This window comes from Hypomesus nipponensis, chromosome 23, assembly GCF_054491055.1.
Source record: "Hypomesus nipponensis isolate SF chromosome 23, ASM5449105v1, whole genome shotgun sequence".
Taxonomy (NCBI): Eukaryota; Metazoa; Chordata; class Actinopteri; order Osmeriformes; family Osmeridae; genus Hypomesus; species Hypomesus nipponensis.
In genome coordinates this window covers 10,897,094-10,917,760 of record NC_140383.1, presented here as the reverse complement: position 1 = coordinate 10,917,760, position 20,667 = coordinate 10,897,094, and the positions used below count along the sequence as shown (strand labels likewise).

Here is a 20,667-nt window from a genome sequence, read left to right as displayed (position 1 = left end):
TTTTCCCTCATTGTGAGTACATGATTAATTACAAAAAATCATGGAATGATAGACTCCAATTATCTGTTTCTTGCGCTACTACAATGTACGTATTCAACTCGATCAATCTGCACAAGACATCTAATAGGGATGGGATCATGTGTTTTGATGTGATAACAAAAGTTGAAAGGGACTAAATACTTAAAGGTGCCCATCATGTTACACCATGCTTTATTATAGTTGCCAGAACCAATAGCAAACAGGCTACAGTACATTATAACATCATAGGCCTGTTAACATTTCCCTTGAGTGGACACCCTTTTCCAGGAGCAATACAGTTCTGTATTATTAACGTACATTAAGGAGTTACATAAAAGGTAGTGAACATATCAATACATAAAAATAAGCTAAACTTATTACACTTTTCCGTGCAGGATAAATCCCTTATATTTATCAGGACAATAAATTAAATGGATTTAATCTGGGAAAGTATATCAATTATAATATCTAGAGAAATCCCACATTATCACATGGTCAACAACAGATTTACCAGAGTAGCAAAATCTGTCTCCAAAACTAGTCCCCGCCCCTTCTCTTGTTGACCAAAAACTTGCATGAATTCGATTTGAAGGCAGGCCTTCTTGCTACCCAACGGGACTCGTACGAAGTACAGAATCTTGGAGGTTTGAAAACAAAATCAAAGGAGGTATGTTTATTTGATAACTATTAATATGTAGTAAATAAGTTCATAACAAAGAGGGTGAACGCTTTGCTTATGAGTGTCTGCTATTGTGCCTCGTCAATCTTCCCGCTATTTTGTATTGAACGACTTGCTAGCTATCATAGCTAACAAAGTTACAACTCATATGCTAGCTAATTGACTAGCAAGCTGTCTTCATAGTTTAGCGTAGAGCCAACTAGCTAGTTAGCTTGATCACAATTATTGTCAACTAACTTAGGTAGGTAGTTACTGTACATCGAGCTTAACAGATGACTGATTTATTGGTTTAAAAAGAATCTGGTAAGAATACCTAACTAACAAGTTAGTAATCCAAACCTTTCTAAATAGTACAAATGTGCAATCTAACCATTTAGGCTAACATCTTGGTTCTGCGTGGGTTGGTAAACCATGCATTAGCAATATGCTGCATCGTCTCACATCACTAGTTCACCCGCGGACTTAACATTTTCTCAAACTTTCAAGTTTCACAAAATGATCCACTATTTGCTAATTATCTTCCACTCCTTGTGATGCTTGGTAGCACATCCCAATAATGCACTCAGTCAGTCAGGATGCTACTGCTGGCTAACCGCTGGCTAACGCAAACACGAGCTAAGCTGACTGGTTACATGTATTCTCTGTCTGGTCGATGCAAACGCCGAAGTGTTGTCTCCCTGTGTCCAGTTCTTCGAGGCTTTGGTACGTTGTGCGCTTAGTTGAAAATAAGTAGAGCTGATTGTAAGTTATACACCGCAAATCCTGTATTTGTATTCTATTTTGAACGAGCAAATTACGCAGGTATTTCCCTTGACAGCTCTCGGAAGTCTGTAAACTTAGCCAGGATTTCCGGCTCCTTCCATTTGCCCTATGCTGTTTTGTTTCCGTTTATTCCATTTCCGTTTTAAAGTTTTCAAGATTCTAACTTTCCAAGGGAATTGTAATCGAAACGCAAACAAGTTGTTGTCGAAATGAATTGTTATCGTCAAATACAGTTGTGTGGTTCATATGAGACTCGAGGTCTGTAGTGCCTCGCCCCTCTGCGTATTCTCGGACCGAATTATGTCTGATCGCGGTCATATTTCCATAAACAAAGCACAACTATCTTACACCTATTCTATAGGCATTTCAGTCACGAGCACGACCAAAATATATGCGCTAATGTACTTTGCTTGGTGATTTAAAAAAAAGTATAGATTTATTAAGCTATGGCCTATTGCAAGGCCTGTATACATTTGCTAGGCCTCGCCCTCGAGTGGGCAAGTATTAGTACTTTGAGCTCACACTAAAGTCTCACTCGCCCAATGAGAAATCGAGGCTTTCACCATAACATAATTCTGAAGTAGCCTATGTATAGTGCTGTTAAAGCCACTAAAAAGCGCTTTTCTTTTCCCAATTTAGAATGACTTTTAGACCACGAAAGATATCCAATGGTGTATTTCGCTAGTCTCAATTTCAATAACTAAATTCTGAAAATTCTTTGAAAATAAGGACATTCCCATTATAAATACAAATATTTTTTACAGATTAAACGTTAAATACATAAATATACTTAAATAACAACTTACATATAAATGTACAGTACTTGATATTATGTGCAATTAAATGCTATTTAATGGTTGTTATAATTGTAAAGCTTGTTTGTCTTTAAAATGTTTATCACACAAATGTGAGTTAATATAACTCTTGAAGATAAGTTGTTATCATAATTACACTATATTACCCTATTTAATTGTTGTGCCAGGTAACTCTTGGGAGGGAGATCAACCATGTCTAAAAGTGAGACAGAGGAGATGATAGAGATTGAGATCGATGGACAGGAGAAACAGGGATGTCTGGAGGAAGGGTGAGTAAATGGACCTTTGACATGATTTGGTCAACAAACCAAAAGCAGTGACTGGAACTGTCTCCCCCCGTCACCACTCATGCTTCTGTCGCTGTTATCTTCAGGGTGGAAGAAACAACCATCACATCGGCCGACTTGATCCAGCAGGACATTGACATCAACGAGCCAATTGGCAACCTGAAAAAGCTTCTAGAACCCCGTATCCAGGTGTCTCTGGACGGCTATGACATCTGTCTGCAGGACATGCAGGTAGAAATGGAAGAAGTAGCCTCTCTGTTCTCATAGTGATATCGGCCTGTGTTTAGTTTGTTCCTATCTTTCTGTCTTCCACAGTATTTCCCATTTTAAAGTCAATTTAGATTTTCCACTGCTAATTCTCACCAAACTCTCTTTCTTCATCTTTTTCTCTCTCAGCTACATCCTGATCAGAGCCTGTTTGACCAGGGAGTAAAGACAGATGGCACTGTGCAGCTCAGCCTACATATCGTCACAAAGCCAGGTACTTGATGCACACACACACCCACACAGACAGACAGACATTTAGTCATTTAGCAGACGCTCTTATCCAGAGCGACAGACAGACAGAAGACCAAGACCTCACAAAGATGTAAGCAAATGTTCACATGAAATATCCTAAAGAAGACCAAACTGTCAACATTGAACCTCTATAGTTTTGTTATGTGTGGAGGTGTACAAAGTACAGAAATCTAGTTATCAAATGGAGTCACTAGATTATCGAAGGTCAACTTTCCCACCCTCAAAGTGTAAGACTCTTAAAGCACCACCGCACCCTCTCCTTTTGTCTTCATCGTCCTTTCTCTTTCCGCCCTCTCCTGCTTCTCACCTCCCCCCTCTCCTGTCCTGCACTTGGCTCTGCTCCAGGCGAGGAGAAGCTCAACATCCTGGAGATCGTGAAGCCGGTGGAGACGGTGGAGGTGGTCATCGACCCCGACGCCGCAGGGGAGGAGGGGACTCTGGTGGAGGAGGGTCAGCTGATCGCCATGGAGCGCTCCACCCTGGCGGATGACACCTCGGAGCAGGTGACCCGCTGGGCGGCCGCCCTGGAAGGCTACCGCAAGGAGCAGGTCCGTCTGGGCATCCCCTATGGTGAGACACAACCCCATATGTATGTGGTATGTTAAGGAAACGGACGTCTTTAGCCTTGGACCATGACCTTCAAATGTGTCTGAATATATCTCTGTGTGGTCCATTTTGTGTCTTGTTTTTAAGTGAGTGCACATATTTGAGAACATATGCCTTGTTCTTCTCTTCCCCTAAGACCCAGTGCAGTGGACAGCAGACCAGGTTATCCACTGGGCTGTGTGGGTGATGAAGGAGTTCAACATTGATGAGATGGAGGTAGGAGGGATTCACATCCAAGGTCGTGACCTCTGCTCCTTCAACCAGGAAGAGTTCTTGCAGAGGGTCCCCAGTGGAGAGATCCTATGGAGCCACTTGGAGCTGCTGCGCAAATGTGAGTCCCCAGGAGTGTGTGTTTGGAGACACTGTTCAACATAAACGCATATACACATGAATGACAGAAAGAGAACACACGAACTACTTTATACACGAAACAGTCTTAACAGTTGAAGAAACATTGTAATGTTGCTTTGTGTTCTCCCAGATGTATTGGCCAGTCAAGACCAATCTGGCGAGGCCACGGTCACCATTGACCAACGTAAGTGGACAGACTCGGAACAAACTGAGGTTTTCATCAACGATGTACTCAGGGAAACGGCTCATGCACTGCCTTAAAAAAAAAAAAAAATTATAACCCCAACCCCCACCCTCCAGCGGTCCAGATCATCCCAGCCCCGGTGGCCACGCCCACCACCATCAAGGTCATGAAGCAGAGCCGTGGTGCCAGGACCCCACGCATCTCAGGGGGGGAGGAACGCAGCTCACCTGGCAACCGCACGGGTAGGTTATCGCCAGGCCTCGGCGGGCATTTCTGTCTCTGACTTCAGACACCAAAGGTGCCCGTGACCATGCCGAATCAAATGTTCCATAGAAACAGAACAAGCTTTACTCGCCCCGTAAGTTCGCACAAACGAGGAATGGGCTGTGGCGGGAAGGTGCATACGATAAACATGTTGCGAATCTTGAACATATCAAAAGTACAAGTCGAAATCATTCACACGCATTGAAGTGCTTCACCGTGCGCGTGCTTGTCCTTAGGTAACAACGGTCAGATCCAGCTCTGGCAGTTCCTGCTGGAGCTGCTGACGGACAAGGACGCCCGGGACTGCATCTCCTGGGTGGGCGAAGAGGGCGAGTTCAAGCTGAACCAGCCCGAACTGGTGGCCCAGAAGTGGGGCCAGCGCAAGAACAAGCCCACCATGAACTACGAGAAACTCAGTCGAGCCCTCAGGTCCGTGGCGCTGCCTCTGCGCGCGGGGGCGCTTGCCTTGCGCGCGGGGGCGTTTCCTCAACAAAACATGCATTTTGTTCTTTTTTTGGGGGGGTCGTCAGCCATCCATTCAACAGATTGTGACCATAGCCTGTTCTCTCCTCAGGTATTACTATGACGGGGACATGATCAGCAAGGTGCAGGGCAAGCGCTTTGTCTACAAGTTTGTGTGCGACCTGAGGACTCTCATAGGCTACAGCGCCGCCGATCTCAACACCCTGGTCACAGAGTGCGAGCAGAAGAAGCTGGCACGCATGCAAATGCATGGGATTGGTCAGCCCATCACCACAGTAACGCTGGCCACAACCGCATTGGATAAGGACAGCTGAGGGTCGGGGGTCATTTTTGGATCTCTCCGAAATCAACATTGGATGCCAGTGAAGATCTGTGGAAACCTAATGGGTGGAAAGGGTGTGATTGTAGCTGCAAATTAGCTGATTGAAACTGTCACCCCTGGTTTTACCTTTCCAACCTGCTCAGATCTCCAAAGGGGCATGGGGTTGATTTGGGATGGGACCTGAGAGAAGTTGTCCTCAAGACTGATTTAAGATCAGTTTTCTGTACCCCAATCATAGCCTTTGCCGTGAGGGGTGAACATTAAACAGACCCTCCGGACCTGCTTCCCAGACACAGATTAAGCCTGTTCTAGAACTGAAGTCCTTCCAGTGGAGAGTTGTTCTAGTCTAGGACCAGGCCTAACCTGGGGAACCTGCCCTAAATAATCAGTGTCTATGGCCAACTTTGGGGGCAGGGACGCTGTTTGTTTTTTTATTTTCATTTTATCCTAACCAGGGAGAGATGCTTTCTTTGAGTGCGTATGGTCGTGTGAAATGATTGAGACCCGAAGTCTCTTGTGTGTGCATATGTCTGTTTAAGAGACAAAATTGTGAACGTATATGCGCTTCGCATCATTGGTTCCTTCTTGTAGTCAAGTGGGGTTACCATTGTATATACCGCTTATCCATGTTTTTGATAGCCTCAAAGGGCAGTGTATTTTCATATTTTCCATTTCTAAAGGATCTGTTTTGTATTTTATTTAGTGTCTCTCTTGAGCTGGGCCTTTTCTGTCCAGCAGGGGGAGTAATAAAGTGGCAAATGTTCCTATAAAGCTCGGAGAATCTCTTTCTCATTCAGCGTCTGTTTGCTACACTCTCGTAAACGTATCAGAAGTGTGCCTTTGGCAGTAACGACAAGGAAATGGCATCAACCCATGCACACTCAGTCGTCCACTATCAAATAGATTCTACCAAACAGATCAAGGCACAAAAAAGGCCATGAGAACATGGTCTTTCTCTTCACCCCACCCCCCTCTCTCCACTTTGTCCTAGTTGCCCTTCCATGTAGCACACGACGCCCCCTCCCCACACTTAGACCTATCAATAATGCGTGCGGATATAAACATCACACAGACCAGAGAGCTGTATGTACATTCAAAACTTTATTGATGGGATAGTGTAGAAAGCTTTTTCTCTTAAGCATTAGAAGCAAAATGCAGCGCCACACGGGAAACTTGTCAGCAAGTGTATGAAAGCAAGCCTTCATTTTCACCATTAATATTTGAAGATGCCGACTCGCTTGTCCTCACAACATCAAAACATTCACCTGATTTAAGAGCTTCAGTTTGTGTCTCAGTGTCGCCATGTTGGGTAGTGTGTAGATCTGAGATAATTGCACAATATGAATGTCACATTCTTGTTCACTGGAGGTTGTACTGTTTAAATTATTTCGGGAGAAATGTCACATTTGTACAGTCCTGTAATACTGATCTGAGAGCAGTGCCCTAGCTCCCTCCTACAATGTGTAGGTCGGGGATCCATGAACAAGCTATTCTACCCTACATTGACTGGTCTGAGATCAGCATAAGCCTCAGCTTTGGAAGCCAGGAGGTGAGATAAATAAAGAAAATATCCGACGACAGGCAAGCAGTTGCTAATCCACCACAGGACAGACACATACACTGCAAATGTATAAACGACAAAAGATAGAAAAATAGTTGAGTGTTTGAGACATATCGTGATATATAGGAAATGGATGTGGCAGGGGAGAGTGTGTGGGAACGACTCAGACCGTGGAAAAAAGAACACGGGATGATAGATGTAAACACCCTGTTCCATACTCAGTCTCTTGTCGATTTCCCCCTCTCACTCGGACGCTCCCACGACTTCTAAATGCTACACGCAGTGTGCAGACACCGCACGGAGTGACGAGGACAAGAGGTGGAATGTATAGAGTCGGTGCACTTGAAAAAAGTAGCTGATGGATGAGGTTTCACGTCGGTGAACCATCCAGAGTGACATAAGAGGTAGAGTGGCATGCCGTCGTGTCCCGAAGGGAACGGAACCTGGAATGCGAGAATCACAACCGTCGGGTTTCTCAATCCCGAGATGAGGACTGGAACCCTGTGTGACCTCTTTCTCTTCAGTATCACTCATCCTCGGTTCTAGTCCCACGTGTGCTATACTAGTTACGAAACAGGGAACAGAGATGGGGCAACAGAAGTACACCGGACTCTACATGAAACTTAAAGTGCATAGAACGCAAACATTAACACAGTCACCCACTTCCTCTGTTACATTTCATATTATTATATTACATATATAGAGCATTCTGCCCATGCAACGGACACAAAGTGAGGCATGAGGGGGGCACTAATTCAAATGAAAGTAGACATTGTGTAAAGTCTCTGTGACAACAAAGCAGACCAGGTTCTAAATAATCTTTTTCTTCTTCATATCACAAGATCACAAAGAAGACACTAGAAATGTACAATCCTGCTAAACGGGAGGGCAGGTCTGCAGAGGGCTAGGGCACAGGCTCACCATGGCCATGTACAGACAGCTTATCTCCCATCAATATTGCCATGCACTACAATAAACTTACAGCTAATGTCTGGCTTTAATTCAATACATTACACACAAAATAATGAAAAACTGAAAACAAAACATTCAATATTCTTCATCCTTATTCTGATCATGTAAATATATTTTGTTGAATTTTTTAGATTTTTTTTGTGGTTTATTTTCGTCGTTTTTTTTTTTTTTTTTTGAAAAACAAAACCTGAACCATTGGGCGTAATCCTGCAGAGAGAGAACAGATCAGAGAAGCTCCCACCCCTCCCTCCCTCCATCCTCCCCGTCCTCATCCCCTCATCGCTAGCTCTAAGAGCTGTTATGTCACCAAATACACCACACAGCTGTCATCTGAGAGATGTGCGTGGGAGAGATGGGGGGATGGATAGGGCCAGAGAGAAAGAGAGACAGAACGAGATGTAGAAAGAGGATAAGAAGGATTTGTGATAGGGGTCAGATGGGTTTCTGGTAAACATTATTTTACCGGGGGACAAGGGCTGACTTCTGAGAAAGAAACCCCCCCCCCCCCCCCCCAAAAAAAAACAGATTTGTGTCGATTCTCTGTAGAAACACAAATATAGGTTTAAATCGGACGGAATGCAGGTGAAGACAAATACCCTTGTCTGAGCAGTAGCAGCTGTGGCAATGAGAGGATCTACCTCTACAGGGGAGATATTATACAAGCATTGTGGCTTTGTTCCATTTAGTTCTCTAGCCACCTTCCCCTACCCTCCGTCTGGGGTAGGCTAGGCAATATGGCGATGGCTTCACCTTGCCTTTAAAACAGGGTAAACAGCATTCTCATCCACACTTCTGTATCCACCTATCCTGTTCAATTCGACATGTCAAAACAATCGGAAGCTACGGAGAAAGGGTCTAACAGACCAGAATGGAACCAGGCCGACAGGTGACAAAGAGATGGGGGTAAGGAGAAGAGGGAGCGAGGTGAACGGGTGGCTCCTTAATTCTGCATCTGCTCAAAGAATTTGTAGGTGGGGTTCTCATAGCCGTTCTGCTGCATCTTGGTCAGGTGACGTTCCTCGGGTGTTACTGCAGCATCCACCTGAAACAAGCCCACACACAGCTCAATACACACACACACACACACACACAGAATATACACATGAACGCGCACACCCATATTCTCCCTTCTCACCTCGATGACTCCGTGGTGGATGGAAGTGTACTGCTTCTTCCTCAGCATCACCAGGGTGATGACGATGACGGTCGCTATGACGACCCCGCCCACCATCAGTCCAATGATGGCGCCCTTGTTGTTGCCCCCATCCTCTGCAAAGAACACCTGTCAAAACACCACAACACCCGCTGTCAGCGGCGACGCCGGCTGTCACTCAGGACACGAGCTGTCGGTCAACCTGGGGGACGATCGGTTGCGCGTCGATGTGGCTTTGGTTACCAGTTTCTGGTGATGGACTTCGTAGCTGGTGCTCTGCCTCTCCTCAGTGTCGATCCTCACCTCGGGGAATCCCTCTGGTTTTTCAGGAGGACAAACGGAGTCAGAGGAACCAAAAACTCTGCTCACTCTCCCACTCAGACAAACGCACAGACGGACTCACCAGGTCGCGTGGGGAGACCACGGTCAGGGGCCGGACGAGCATCAACAGGCTCCACTGTGGGTCACATCGACAAAAAGCTCTGATTACCAAGATGACTACCCCTTCAGATAGCGTGTGTGTGTGGACTTGTTTAACTTGTCTTGTGAGGGGGAGGAGACTAGAACCCCCCCCCCCCCTCAGGGTTTAGAGGAAAACAGCATTTTGAGTGAGACTGAATTGTGAGTCCCCACAAGAATAGTGATACAAACTTGTGTGCGCGCGTCTTACCGTGGTTCTCCGTGTTGGGCTGGTTGAAGCTCTCGGGGTGGATGAATCCCAGGCGGTCCACTCCGAAGCTGGGATCCAGTGGGGCCGAGCTGTAGGCCTGGTCTGGCATCAGGGCATCGTTCCCATAGCTCACCCTACTGTCAGTCTGTAAGCATAAATACGCGCACAGTTGGCCCAGTGTGTGTGTGAGCGCTCGGTTTAAATTCTCCCGACAGGACTTGCAATGTTTGCGATTTACTGTTTGTGTGTGTGTAACTCACTCTCCCATCGCTCTGCAGGGAAGAGACTTGCTGAGACAGCTCTGACTGAACCTTCTGCATGAGGACAGCTAGAGAGAGAGGGGTAGTTTAGAGTCAGAGAAAGACAGATTGTTCAAGAGAGAGGGATTAAGAGAGAGATAGAAAGATAGATAGTAAGAGGGAGAGACAGATGCTGAGTAATGTATGCTTCGTACAGGAAGAAATTGCCAGGCTACTGCAAATAGCACAGCATTTGGGAGACGAGTTATTGTAAAACTGCTGACTAGAATATGTGCATGGTTCTACGTATTCTTAAAACTAGGTGGATGGGATTGAGGTGGGCACTCACAAACTTGGTCTTGAATTTCATCGGCCACGCTAGGCACGTTCTCGATCAGCCCCACTGATTGGTTCATTCTCTCGTCAATCACATGCAGGTGGGTCAAGACCTTGGATGAGGCAGAGTTCAAACAGGTTCAAACCACAAGGGGGGGGGGCGGGGGCGCGATAAACACAGTGAAATCACATCGAAAACCATCTCGAAACAGCCAGCTGTCAAAAGCAGACAACGTTCCCGTGAGTGCACGGTGGTGGTGGTGAGGCCACAGGCCGGGAGCGCGGTGCGGTTCTCCCCGGGGGTTCCTACCTGCAGTCGGATCTGAGAGGCCTTCTTGGGGTCGACCATGCGGACGTGTTCGTAGTGTTTCAGCGTATGCTGTCTGTCCTTCTGCTCGGCACGCACGTACTTCCTCAGCAGACTTAACACCTGGCGAGGCTGGGGGGGAGGTGACGGAGAGTGTTTATTTTTTTAAAGAAATCGGTTCCAAGTTGCCAATGTTTTGAATGACTTTTTGAATGAGTGTTTTTTTTTTTTTACCCGGGGCGGGCTGGCCTGCAGGCTGCTAAGGTAGCTCTCCAAGGCCAGACGGCGCCGGCTGTTGAGCAGAGCCTCTACCCGGGCCATGTGGGTTTCAACCAGCTGCTGCCTCTCCCCTGCTGCCTCCTGCTCCAGAGCCTCTACCTTCTCCTGGAAGTGCTGACACACACACACACACACACACAAGTCAGTACACCCACGCCACACTCGTGCTGCCCGTGTTCAGTACATGCACCGACAAGCACACAATCAACACGAGCGTACACATGTCTAGAAACAGAGGGTGTGTGTGTGTGTGTTACCTGGATGACTGCCTTCTTGTCGGCACGAGGCAGGCTCTTGGCTTCCCTCTCTGCTTCTTCCCACTCCCTCATCACCTAGGCAACAAGGGACATTGAGTCACCCGTTTATTGAGGCGCACCTAGATGTGTTAATGAGTTTGCATGCAAACAGGCATGCCCTCACACAAACACACACGCACACACCTGGGCCATCCTGTCGCGGTGCTTGGCCTCCAGACTCTCTTTGGCCTTCTGGAAGTCAGCATGCTCGTTGTCGTCTCCGGGGGCCTCCAGGTAGTGGTCCACAGCATCCACCGTGTCAGGGAGGCCGGGGGCCAGGGTGGGCACTGGAGAGGTGGGGAGGAGGGGAACAGACAACACGTGGTCATAATGGATGAACAGCCATCCGAACACAGAGAGCCAGAGCGAGCGAGAGAGAGAGGGGGGGGGGTGGACAGAAGGAGTGATGGAAGATGAAAAGGAAGAGGATTAAACAGAAAAAAAAGAGGAAAGGTAGGGGAGTGAATGGATTAGACAGGGAGAGGGGGGGGGGGGGTGAGAGGCTGTTATACATTGGTCTCTGGTTGGGGAATTAAGGTCAGACGGGCAGACTGAAACAGACAGAGAAGACAGGCTGGTGTAACAGAGTTGAATTGGTTCAAGTCTCTCACATAAATACTGCCCAGCCACGCCATCCAATGTGCTGGTCTTTCAGTAGCATAGCTGGATTGAGTGGTGTCTGTGAGAAGTGGGCAGGCACATGCTTGAGTTACAGGCCCCGAGATCAACCCCCAGACAGGCGAGCGAGAGAGGGAGAGAACCTGACGAGCGGTGCAATGAACTTTTGAGTCAGTGGCAGATTAGGACAAGCCTCACCGAGCAATACATGTGTGTGCATATTGCTCGAGTGTGTGTGCGTGAGAGCCGAAGAGATAAGGGGAATCCCGTCCCGTCGCGCTGGCGCAGTGCCAGAGCAAGAAGGTCCACAGTTCAATTCCCGCATGGGTCATTGTTCAGTGCAAGGGTTTCCTGCTCAAACCCCGCCCCCCCCCCAATGACAACATGCAGCACAGATTGCTCTTCTCCCATGTCCCTAGCCAGGACATGGGTGAGTACTGGGACTCGGTGGCTGTTAATGGGGCTGACCACTGCTCCTGGCTGCCATTGGAGGTCAGGCAACAGGATGGGACAAACAAAAGCGAGAATGCTTTCGTCTGACACCCCGGGAAGGCCTCCTCCCTCTGCCTTGCCTCGTTTCTTTTGTTGCAAGATTGGGGGCAGAGGTGAGGAAGTCGTTACACTGTGTGGATACACCTGGGTCCAGTGTGTTCCTTCCCCTTTAAGAGACGGCGTGCGCAGAGACCAGACCTACTGACCTACTGATTCGCACACCTCGGCAGTTAGGTTTGTGCATTTTTTTCTTTCGTCATTTAATAAATAACTTCAATTGACTTTGGTGTATGCTTCCTGTTTTGTTTTTTTGTTGCAACCTTTGAGCCGTATTTGTGACAACTTCCTGCGTGTGCGTGTGTCACTGATGTCAAACTAACAAACTAACATTCCTCTCTTCTTTTGGGCAGTGCTGACTCATGCTCTCTGACTAAGGATTAACTGGAAAGTGCCAGGACAGAGCATCCGTCTACTGGGAAACCGAAGCCTTGACCTGCTGACGATCCAAGATTTTAAAATGACAGCCAAAGTTCCAATTCATATGGATGAACTCCAAACATACTCTCTATGGCTCGACCAGTGTTGAGTGTTAGTAACTAATGGCATTCTGGCAGGCACACTGTAGCATACATGTTCCATTCACAGAAAGACAAGACACACAAACACACCTGCAGGTGTTACAAAGCTAGTTCAGTGAATGAGTGAGTAAGTGAGCCATCACACAGCGCGCGGGGGGGGGGGGGGGGAGTCAGGGGCAATTGAGGAAAAGTACCCTGGTGAGAGGGGCGCACATGGGGCACATGGGGAGGGCAGCTCCAGTCCTGGGACTTACACACACTGCTGCTGCAGACAGACAAGCAGTACTCCTCCGAGTCAAAGTTATTCCTGTTGCCCCCACAGCCCCCAAACAGGAAGGGGGCACAGTGGCCCTTCTCTGGCACAAAGTACCAACGCTCCAACATGGCATGGCATGGGCCGGACTCAGCACGCGCCCAACACACCTCTGAGAGAGAGATAAGGACATATACAGCACCAAAACATTAAAAAAAAAAACATGACTGATAATGGGTGCTATTTTACAAGTCTCCACATCTCAACTGGCGGGGGGCAACTGTCCGCTTTTTTTCTCACTTCCGACCAATCAGAAAGTGTGTAGATTCATATGACGATCAGCAGTTCCCTCTCTCACCTCTCACAACCTCCTCTACCGACTCGGTGGTGGTGGTGGTTGTGGTGGTCATGGCGACGTTAGAGACACGTTCACCACTGTCCCGTTCCTCCGTCACGTCCTCGTCAACGTCTTCGTCTTCGTCGCCGTCTCCGTCCTCGTCCCTGTCGAAGGACTCTTCCTCCTCCTCCTCTTCAACTTCCTCAGCTGTGGTGGGCTCTGGCTCAGCCTGGCGAGGCATGCTGGGGGTCAGAAAAAGGGAATTTAAAGGCAGGGTAGGTCATGTTGTTGAGAAGCACTTAAAAAATTAATAATAATAATAATATTTTCTGAAATATATTTGACATCATGATTGCGACCAATAAGTCTAAAGATCTCACAGCAAAATGAAATCAGTCCGATATCTGTGGGGGTTGCAGGACTGTAATAACCATGACCAATCGTTAAGGGCGGAACCGGCACTACTGATTGGACAGCATTCGGACCGAATGCAGTGATTGGACGGGCTACTTTTCTGTCTGTCTACAGCTCCTCTACAGTAGTCTTTTAAGCGAGGGGGTGGGATTTATTCTTTATTTTGCCTCTGTTTAATTTGTGTGTCAGTGTTGTGTGTTTACATCCATACCTGTTGTCTGTGTATTCTGTCTCAGCTCCACCCCACCACACGTCTGACTCCTCCCCCTCCTGGGCCACGCTGTCCTCTTGCTCCGCCGGGCAGCACACAAACTCCACCCCACGGAAACGGTCGATGCCACAAGGCAGCAACATCCCATAGTCGTGAAGATTCATGGTGCGGTCTCCACAAGACTAGTTATCATGAAAACAACGAGTTAGCGACAGCATGGCCCTTTTCCTTATTGCTGGTTTATGGAGACAGATAGTTGAGACCATCACAAACATATTTACACACTACTAAGTACCACTGGGTGAGGGAAATCAGGTTGTAGCCATTAACAGGCTGTGGAGAGCAGAGTGCAGACTGAAATAGTGCTGAGTCACTACAGCAAGGTCTACCCCATACATAGTGGGAGCAGAGAAAACATAAAAACAGTGTGTTTTTCCTCTTACCTCCTTGGCCACAGTGTGCCAGTGCAGGTGGCTCTCACACTGGTCCATGCGCTCCTGGTGCAGGAACTTACACTTGTCAGGAACCAGCAGGGCGTCACTCACAAACTCGCCCACTACAATGCACACACAGCAAGTTTGTTGTTGTGCGTGCACATTAGCAGATGGACACACATAAAAACACAACATAACGAGTTACACACTTGTGTACTAACAATACACTGCTTACCCAGGCAGCGGTAGGGCACCACGATGTGTGTGTGGCTGCGACACTGTTTGCGTCCCTTCTTGCACCAATTCTGGATGCTGACGGGCTGGTTGGCCTCCACCATATTAGTTATCTGAAGCTCAGGATAAACCTAGGAACAAGGCAGAGCTAGACTTACTACACCTAGGAACAGGGTAGGGCTAGAGTTGGTATACCTCGGGAAAGGGTAGGACTGGAGTTACTACACCTAGGAACAGGGTAGGTTTAGCCTTTCGGTACTCCGAATCAACTCTCCAACACACATTCTCTATTCCTCCATTCCCCTCCCCCTCTCACCTCCTGGCAGTACTGCAGGATGCCCTCTTTGGTTCCGATGCAGCTCTTCGTACCGGAGGGATCCGACTCCCACCTGCCGCTCTGGACGTTGACGTGCATGTTGACCTTCCCGCAGAACATGGCCACCTGGGGCTCGGCCAGCAGGCCCACGGAGTCATCCTCCGGTACCTGGGGGGACATTCAGGGGGGCAAAAAAAGACGATACCCAGTTCATAAACAGGTGCCCAAAAAAATCAGGCTGCGTCAGCAAGTAATGTTTTCGGTCCCTTGAAAAGGATTTACAATCAACTGAGCAGAAACGGATCTTGGTCGTCCGGAGTAAGTTGACGTGCAGTTCTCTCACGCTAAAACACCTTTATACTCTTCTATTCCCCTTTACAGACAACAAGGATTAGGGTGTTCTAGAAGGCCGCAGCCTCTGTATTCCATTGTGTAACGTTGCGGTCCATTTCAGTTCTGATTAAAAATGATTAAACAGTGCAGTTAAGCCCCTGAGCCAGACAGCACTTTACAGAATCACAGCTCGCAGATCTGGAAGTTGCCAGAGACACAAAACCACCGCACAGCACTTAAAACAGTGTGCGTGCATAATCTCTCGTGATACAATTTCATGGGGGATTCTGTTCACATTCACCAAACATTGGAGGGGGAGAGAAAAGAGAAAAACAGTTCAGCAAATGGGTTGGAGGGGTCAACAATGTTCACTGCTCAATGCTCCAGGGCTGACCCTGTGCTCCCTGTAATTTTTTTTTAATTTTTATTTTTTTATTATGCATGTTTAAAATTACAAACACTTGGTGTAAAACGGCTACTGAAGTTCTTCTCACTGACTGTCATTTCTTGGCCCTGACTTTAGAAGACAACTCTCTCTCCCCTTGCATAGAATTCTGGGATCACTGTTTTTTCCTCTCCCTTTGTTCAGGCTGAGAATCGGAGGAAGTGTCTTTCCGCCTTGTTACTCCTTTCTCTACAAAACATAGGAAAAGACTTTTGCTTGTAACAAACAAACCATATCCTCACAAGCCCTCTGGTATTGTTCTGTTGGTAAAGCCACCACACTACCTGTAGGCTCGAGATAATTTGTGCTTGACATTTGTACATTCAAAACAAATACAACATTCAAGTGTATATTCTATAAACCTCATCACTATCTCAACACTGATTTAACATGAGTTGTATTGTAACAACAAATGATCTACTTACTCATCTACGTAAGTATTAAGACCAGCCAGGTACTTTAAAACTGGGTGTTGACCTTTTCCAATTAAGTAGCCTTGCTTAACCTTAAAGAAGATCCATACCACCTCCCCTGGGCGTGTCTGCTTGGGGAAGGAAGTGTCTACATCCAGGAACGTCAAAGTGCACACCGTCTGTGCTATCAGTACAATACTTTGACTACAACAGTTCCCCATTGATCAACCGTACAACATCCCTAAGTATGTGGACTACACTCAGTTGTTAAGTGGTCAAGTGTCTGTCACGCTATTCAAAATTAATGCGCTATTAACTCGCATTGGAATCTCTGCTCATCTGTGGTGCTTGAGTGATTTGCAAGCGTGTTTAACTTCTGTTAAGCTGTCTCTAGTTATCGTGTTGATATTATGCGGAGCCTACGTGTTAGTCTTTATGCTGGCAGCTACATATTTTTGCCACACACCACTGGTTTAACACGGGATTGTGAATTAATTGGCATGTTGTTATGTTCAAGCAAGCTGAGCAGTCTTAGATCTGATGCAGACACTCTAGGAATGGAAATGATAGGCTTTGCGACCAGCTTCAGGTTTTGACTACTTGCGGCAAATTGCTAGCTTTCACTGTGTGTGAGCAACTGTGCCGCTTCTTAGCCACCGTTCACTGACGCCATCTTGCTGATGTCAAACCATCCTTTCGTCCTGGAAAGTCTAGGACTCGTTTGCTGCAAAGGTGCAACACTATAACGGGCATATTTTGCCTTCAAGGACTGGGAAACGAAAATCCTGAGAGTAGACTAGGCTTGAGGTTCAATTAGTTTGGGAGCTTAGTTAAGGTGTTATTGACAAGGCCAATCAACATAAATAATTGGAGACGTATCAACAAAGGAAGGGGTTTTAACACATTAATGGTAGGCTATCAGTGAAATAATGCATGCAGGCTAGGCTACTAATCACAGTGACCTGACAGCTTGCCTATTGAAAATATTGGTGAACTGCTACTGTAGGCCTTTAATGTGCCATGTTTAATAACTGACGTAGAAAATTGTAACCTAGATCTTGTTTAATTGAGCCATATTAAGTCAACATAACCAACTTGAGGACCCGAATGATGCAGATCGTTTAAAATGAACAAACCTGGCAATTTGGTCGCATTCGGGATTGTTTGCAATTCGCATTTCTGTCCTTGGCCAGTAGCCTAGTACTGCATTCTAAGAATAAGAAACTAGTCAAGCGTCGCTTTTGTCTACTTTTTGGTCTTAATTTGACCTTGCCTTTGAAAGAATGGCTTCGTTGAAAGAGAATGAAAATGGATTATGGACGTTAGCGGTTGCACATGAAGTAGGCTACGCATTTATTTGGGCTAGTGGGTTAAATTCTCACCTCAGAAGACAGCGTCAAGGTCGCAAGCAATAACAGCAAATATGCCGTTCGTTTCCCCATAGCGATAACTCTGTTAGATTGGCCAATATTATGAAATTTTCCGTAAAATCCGTTGTGCTCAGGCGTTATCCCGGTATCGTAGCCTATCCTATGTGTGTATGTGTAGCCTGCTGTGTTTGTGTGATGATGGAAAATGAGATCGAGGCTGGCCAGCTGCTCCGAAGCCTGTCACCTGACTGGGCTTGCACGGTCATACAGAATAGGGATGATAAAAGTGAGAACAAATGGTGTGTGATTTACATAAACAATGTTCCATAGGCTATGTATTATTAAATAATCTGGTATGAAAATGTTTATATATTTATTAGGCCTGCTATAAGTCTAGCCTAGTTTTGCGTTAGGCACTGGAATATATGGCTTGGATAAGCGAAGATTAAAGAGCAACTTGGTGCATGTGCTGCCATCTATCGATATCTTAATTAGGATTCCTCCGTAAGGAGGAAACCTATTGTTATTGGTGGTTTTATTATTAGGATTCCTCCGTAAGGAGGAAACCTATTGTTATTGGTGGTTTTATTATTAGGATTCCTCCGTAAGGAGGAAACCTATTGTTATTGGTGGTTTTATTATTTGTAATTCTTGTACCATGGGAGTCAATGGCAGCCCCTAGACCCCATCGACAACTTTTTGTGAAATTTGGCACACTCATTAAGGACAGTTTCTTCTATACCTACACCAAGTTTCATGTCTCCCATTAGACCACTCTAGCGCCACCAATGGGTCAAAGTTGGACTTGTGTTTACACACGCAACTTTTGAACCGTATGACTAATTTTCAAAAATGAGGTACCATTGGATTCCCTGGATCAAGCCGAGTTCAACGCACACCATGGCGTTAATTTCCGGTTATATAGATTTCCCGCCATTTCCGGTTTTATCAAAAACCTTTGAAAGCCTACTCCTCCTACAATTTTTGTCATATATTCTTCAAAATCACCAGAGATGATCTTCAAACCAAGCCTCACAAAAGTTATCAAAGGAATTTTGATCCTCATAACCGTCTGTCCGGTACAGCCAATCAAATTCATCAGAAAAGCCGCCAAACAGGATGTGAAGTCATGTCTCAGCAAATCTTTGAGATATCAACACTAAACTTGGTAAATCGGAGGAAGACACTACAACATATTACCATGTGCAAAGGCAAATTCATATCTCTAAAAATGATTGATATAAATCAAATTGAACTTATCGCTAACGCTAAAATAATGCTTTGCACATCAGCCAGTCAAAAACTGATACTCTGATTCAATCACAAGTTCATATGAAGACTCTTGAGAATGTTCATAACACAAATCTGTGAAAAAGTTGACTGTAAGATGAAAGGTCGATTTTTGGTGAATATTTGAAACATGCTTGCTTGGCTAATTTCTAGGCAAATTTCCAATGAATGTCTCCCCTGCTCCTCCCCGCGCGTGCTCCAAAATCTCACACACACTCAGCCTTCCCTTGACACACGCGCGGCCAAGACGCACACGCAACATTTCAGGAGAGTGTGGGCTGACCAAGCCCCCACTCATTCCTTGGTCTTTAGCAAAGGCCCATGTGGCTCTTGATGGTATTGCATTTCCGATTTTGTATGCAATGGTAAAAAGGTCTCAAATCCTGAAACATTGATAGTATAGACCAAGAGTAAATACCACACCTCAAATGGCCCACCATTACCCATAGGTGGCGCTATAGGCCACGCCCAAAAGCACAAAGATACAAGGCTTTCTGGAATGGATAGGTTCACCAAGCCCCCTCCCTTCACGTATTGGCTTGAAAAAAGGCCCATGTGGATCTTGATGGTATTGCATTTCCGATTTTGTATGCAATGGTAAAAAGGTCTCAAAATCCTGAAACATAGATAGTATAGGCAAAGAAACAGTTTAACAAAAAGCCCATGTGGATCTTGTTGGTATTGCTTTTCCGATTTTGTATACAATGGTAAAAAGTTATAAAAATCCTGAAACATTGATAGTATAGACCAAGAGTAACTACCACACCACAAATGGCCCACTATTACCCATAGGTCTTCCCTTGACACACGCGCGGGCTTGGCAAGACGCACACGCAACATTTCAGGAGAGTGTGGGCTTACCAAGCCCCCACTCATTCCTTGGTCTTTTGCAAAGGCCTTGTGGATCTTGATGGTATTGCATTTCAGATTTTGTTTGCCATGGTAAAAAGTTCTCCAAATCCTGAAACATTGATAGTAAAGGCCAACAGTAACAACAACACTTTAACAAAAGCCCATGTGGATATTGTTGGTATATTTTTCCGATTTTGTATGCAATGGTAAAAAGTTAAAAACATCCTGAAACATTGATAGTATAGGCCAAGAGTAACTACCACACCACAAATGGCCCACCATTACCAATAGGTGTCGCTACAGGCCACGCCTTAAAGCACAAAGCACTTCACTTCTTGTGAAGATTAAAGCACTTCACTTCTTGGCTTGAAATAAAGGCCCTTGTGGATCTTGATGTTATTGCATTTCAGATTTGGTATCCCATTGGAAATTCTGCAGCATTGATTTTTCTATACAGTTACAATTTGTCAAGAATATACATTTTTCAATGGTTCGCAATGCTTTACATGTAAGCCAGTCAAACAAGTTCATATGAAGACTCTTGAGAATGTTTAGTACACAAATCTGAGAAAAAGTTGACTCTAAGATGAAAGGTCGATTTTTGGTGAATCTTTGAAACATGCATGCTTGGCTAATTTCTAGGGAAATTTACAATGAAATGTGTCCCCTGCTCCTCCCCGCGCATGCTCCAAATTCTCACACACTCATTCTTCCCTTGACACGCGCGGCAAGACATACACGCAACATATCAGGACTGTGCGGGCTGACCAAGCCCCAACTCATTCCTTGAATATCAGCATAGGCCCTTGAGGACCTTGGTGTCATTGCATTTCCTACTTTGTATGCAATAGTAAAAAGGTCTCCAAATCCTGACACATTGACAGTACAGGCCAAGAGTAACTACCACACTTTACCCAAAGCCCATGTGGATCCTGTTGGTATTGCATTTTCGATTTTATATGCAGTGGTAAAAA

The 20,667-nt window shown here is 46.0% G+C and overlaps 2 protein-coding genes across 3 annotated transcripts; one reads left to right on the top strand and one right to left on the bottom strand.

Moving 5' to 3' along the window:
* Window positions 1-544: 544 nt before the first annotated feature.
* On the top strand, window positions 545-6,061 carry gabpa (GA binding protein transcription factor subunit alpha). The gene is made up of 10 exons (XM_084689843.1): window positions 545-685; window positions 2,442-2,543; window positions 2,648-2,792; window positions 2,958-3,042; window positions 3,426-3,650; window positions 3,823-4,017; window positions 4,168-4,221; window positions 4,338-4,463; window positions 4,722-4,914; window positions 5,060-6,061. The coding sequence occupies exons 2-10, from the start codon at window positions 2,467-2,469 to the stop codon at window positions 5,280-5,282; spliced, it is 1,323 nt and encodes a 440-aa protein (XP_084545969.1). The 5' UTR covers window positions 545-685; window positions 2,442-2,466; the 3' UTR covers window positions 5,283-6,061.
* Window positions 6,062-6,372: 311 nt separating this feature from the next.
* On the bottom strand, window positions 6,373-17,777 carry LOC146234198 (amyloid-beta A4 protein-like). Of its 2 annotated transcripts, XM_084688790.1 has the most exons (18): window positions 17,564-17,777; window positions 14,991-15,158; window positions 14,676-14,805; window positions 14,450-14,562; window positions 14,007-14,188; window positions 13,403-13,623; window positions 13,046-13,216; window positions 11,248-11,390; window positions 11,065-11,139; window positions 10,763-10,921; window positions 10,532-10,660; window positions 10,235-10,334; window positions 9,907-9,974; window positions 9,647-9,791; window positions 9,380-9,433; window positions 9,220-9,293; window positions 8,959-9,105; window positions 6,373-8,865 (listed from the first exon to the last, which is right to left on the bottom strand). In XM_084688790.1, the coding sequence occupies exons 1-18, from the start codon at window positions 17,621-17,623 to the stop codon at window positions 8,764-8,766; spliced, it is 2,241 nt and encodes a 746-aa protein (XP_084544916.1). In that variant the 5' UTR covers window positions 17,624-17,777; the 3' UTR covers window positions 6,373-8,763. The 2 variants fall into 2 exon arrangements, with proteins under 2 accessions (XP_084544916.1, XP_084544917.1); XM_084688791.1 differs by lacking the exon at window positions 13,046-13,216 and having other exon boundaries at window positions 17,564-17,776.
* Window positions 17,778-20,667: the final 2,890 nt, after the last annotated feature.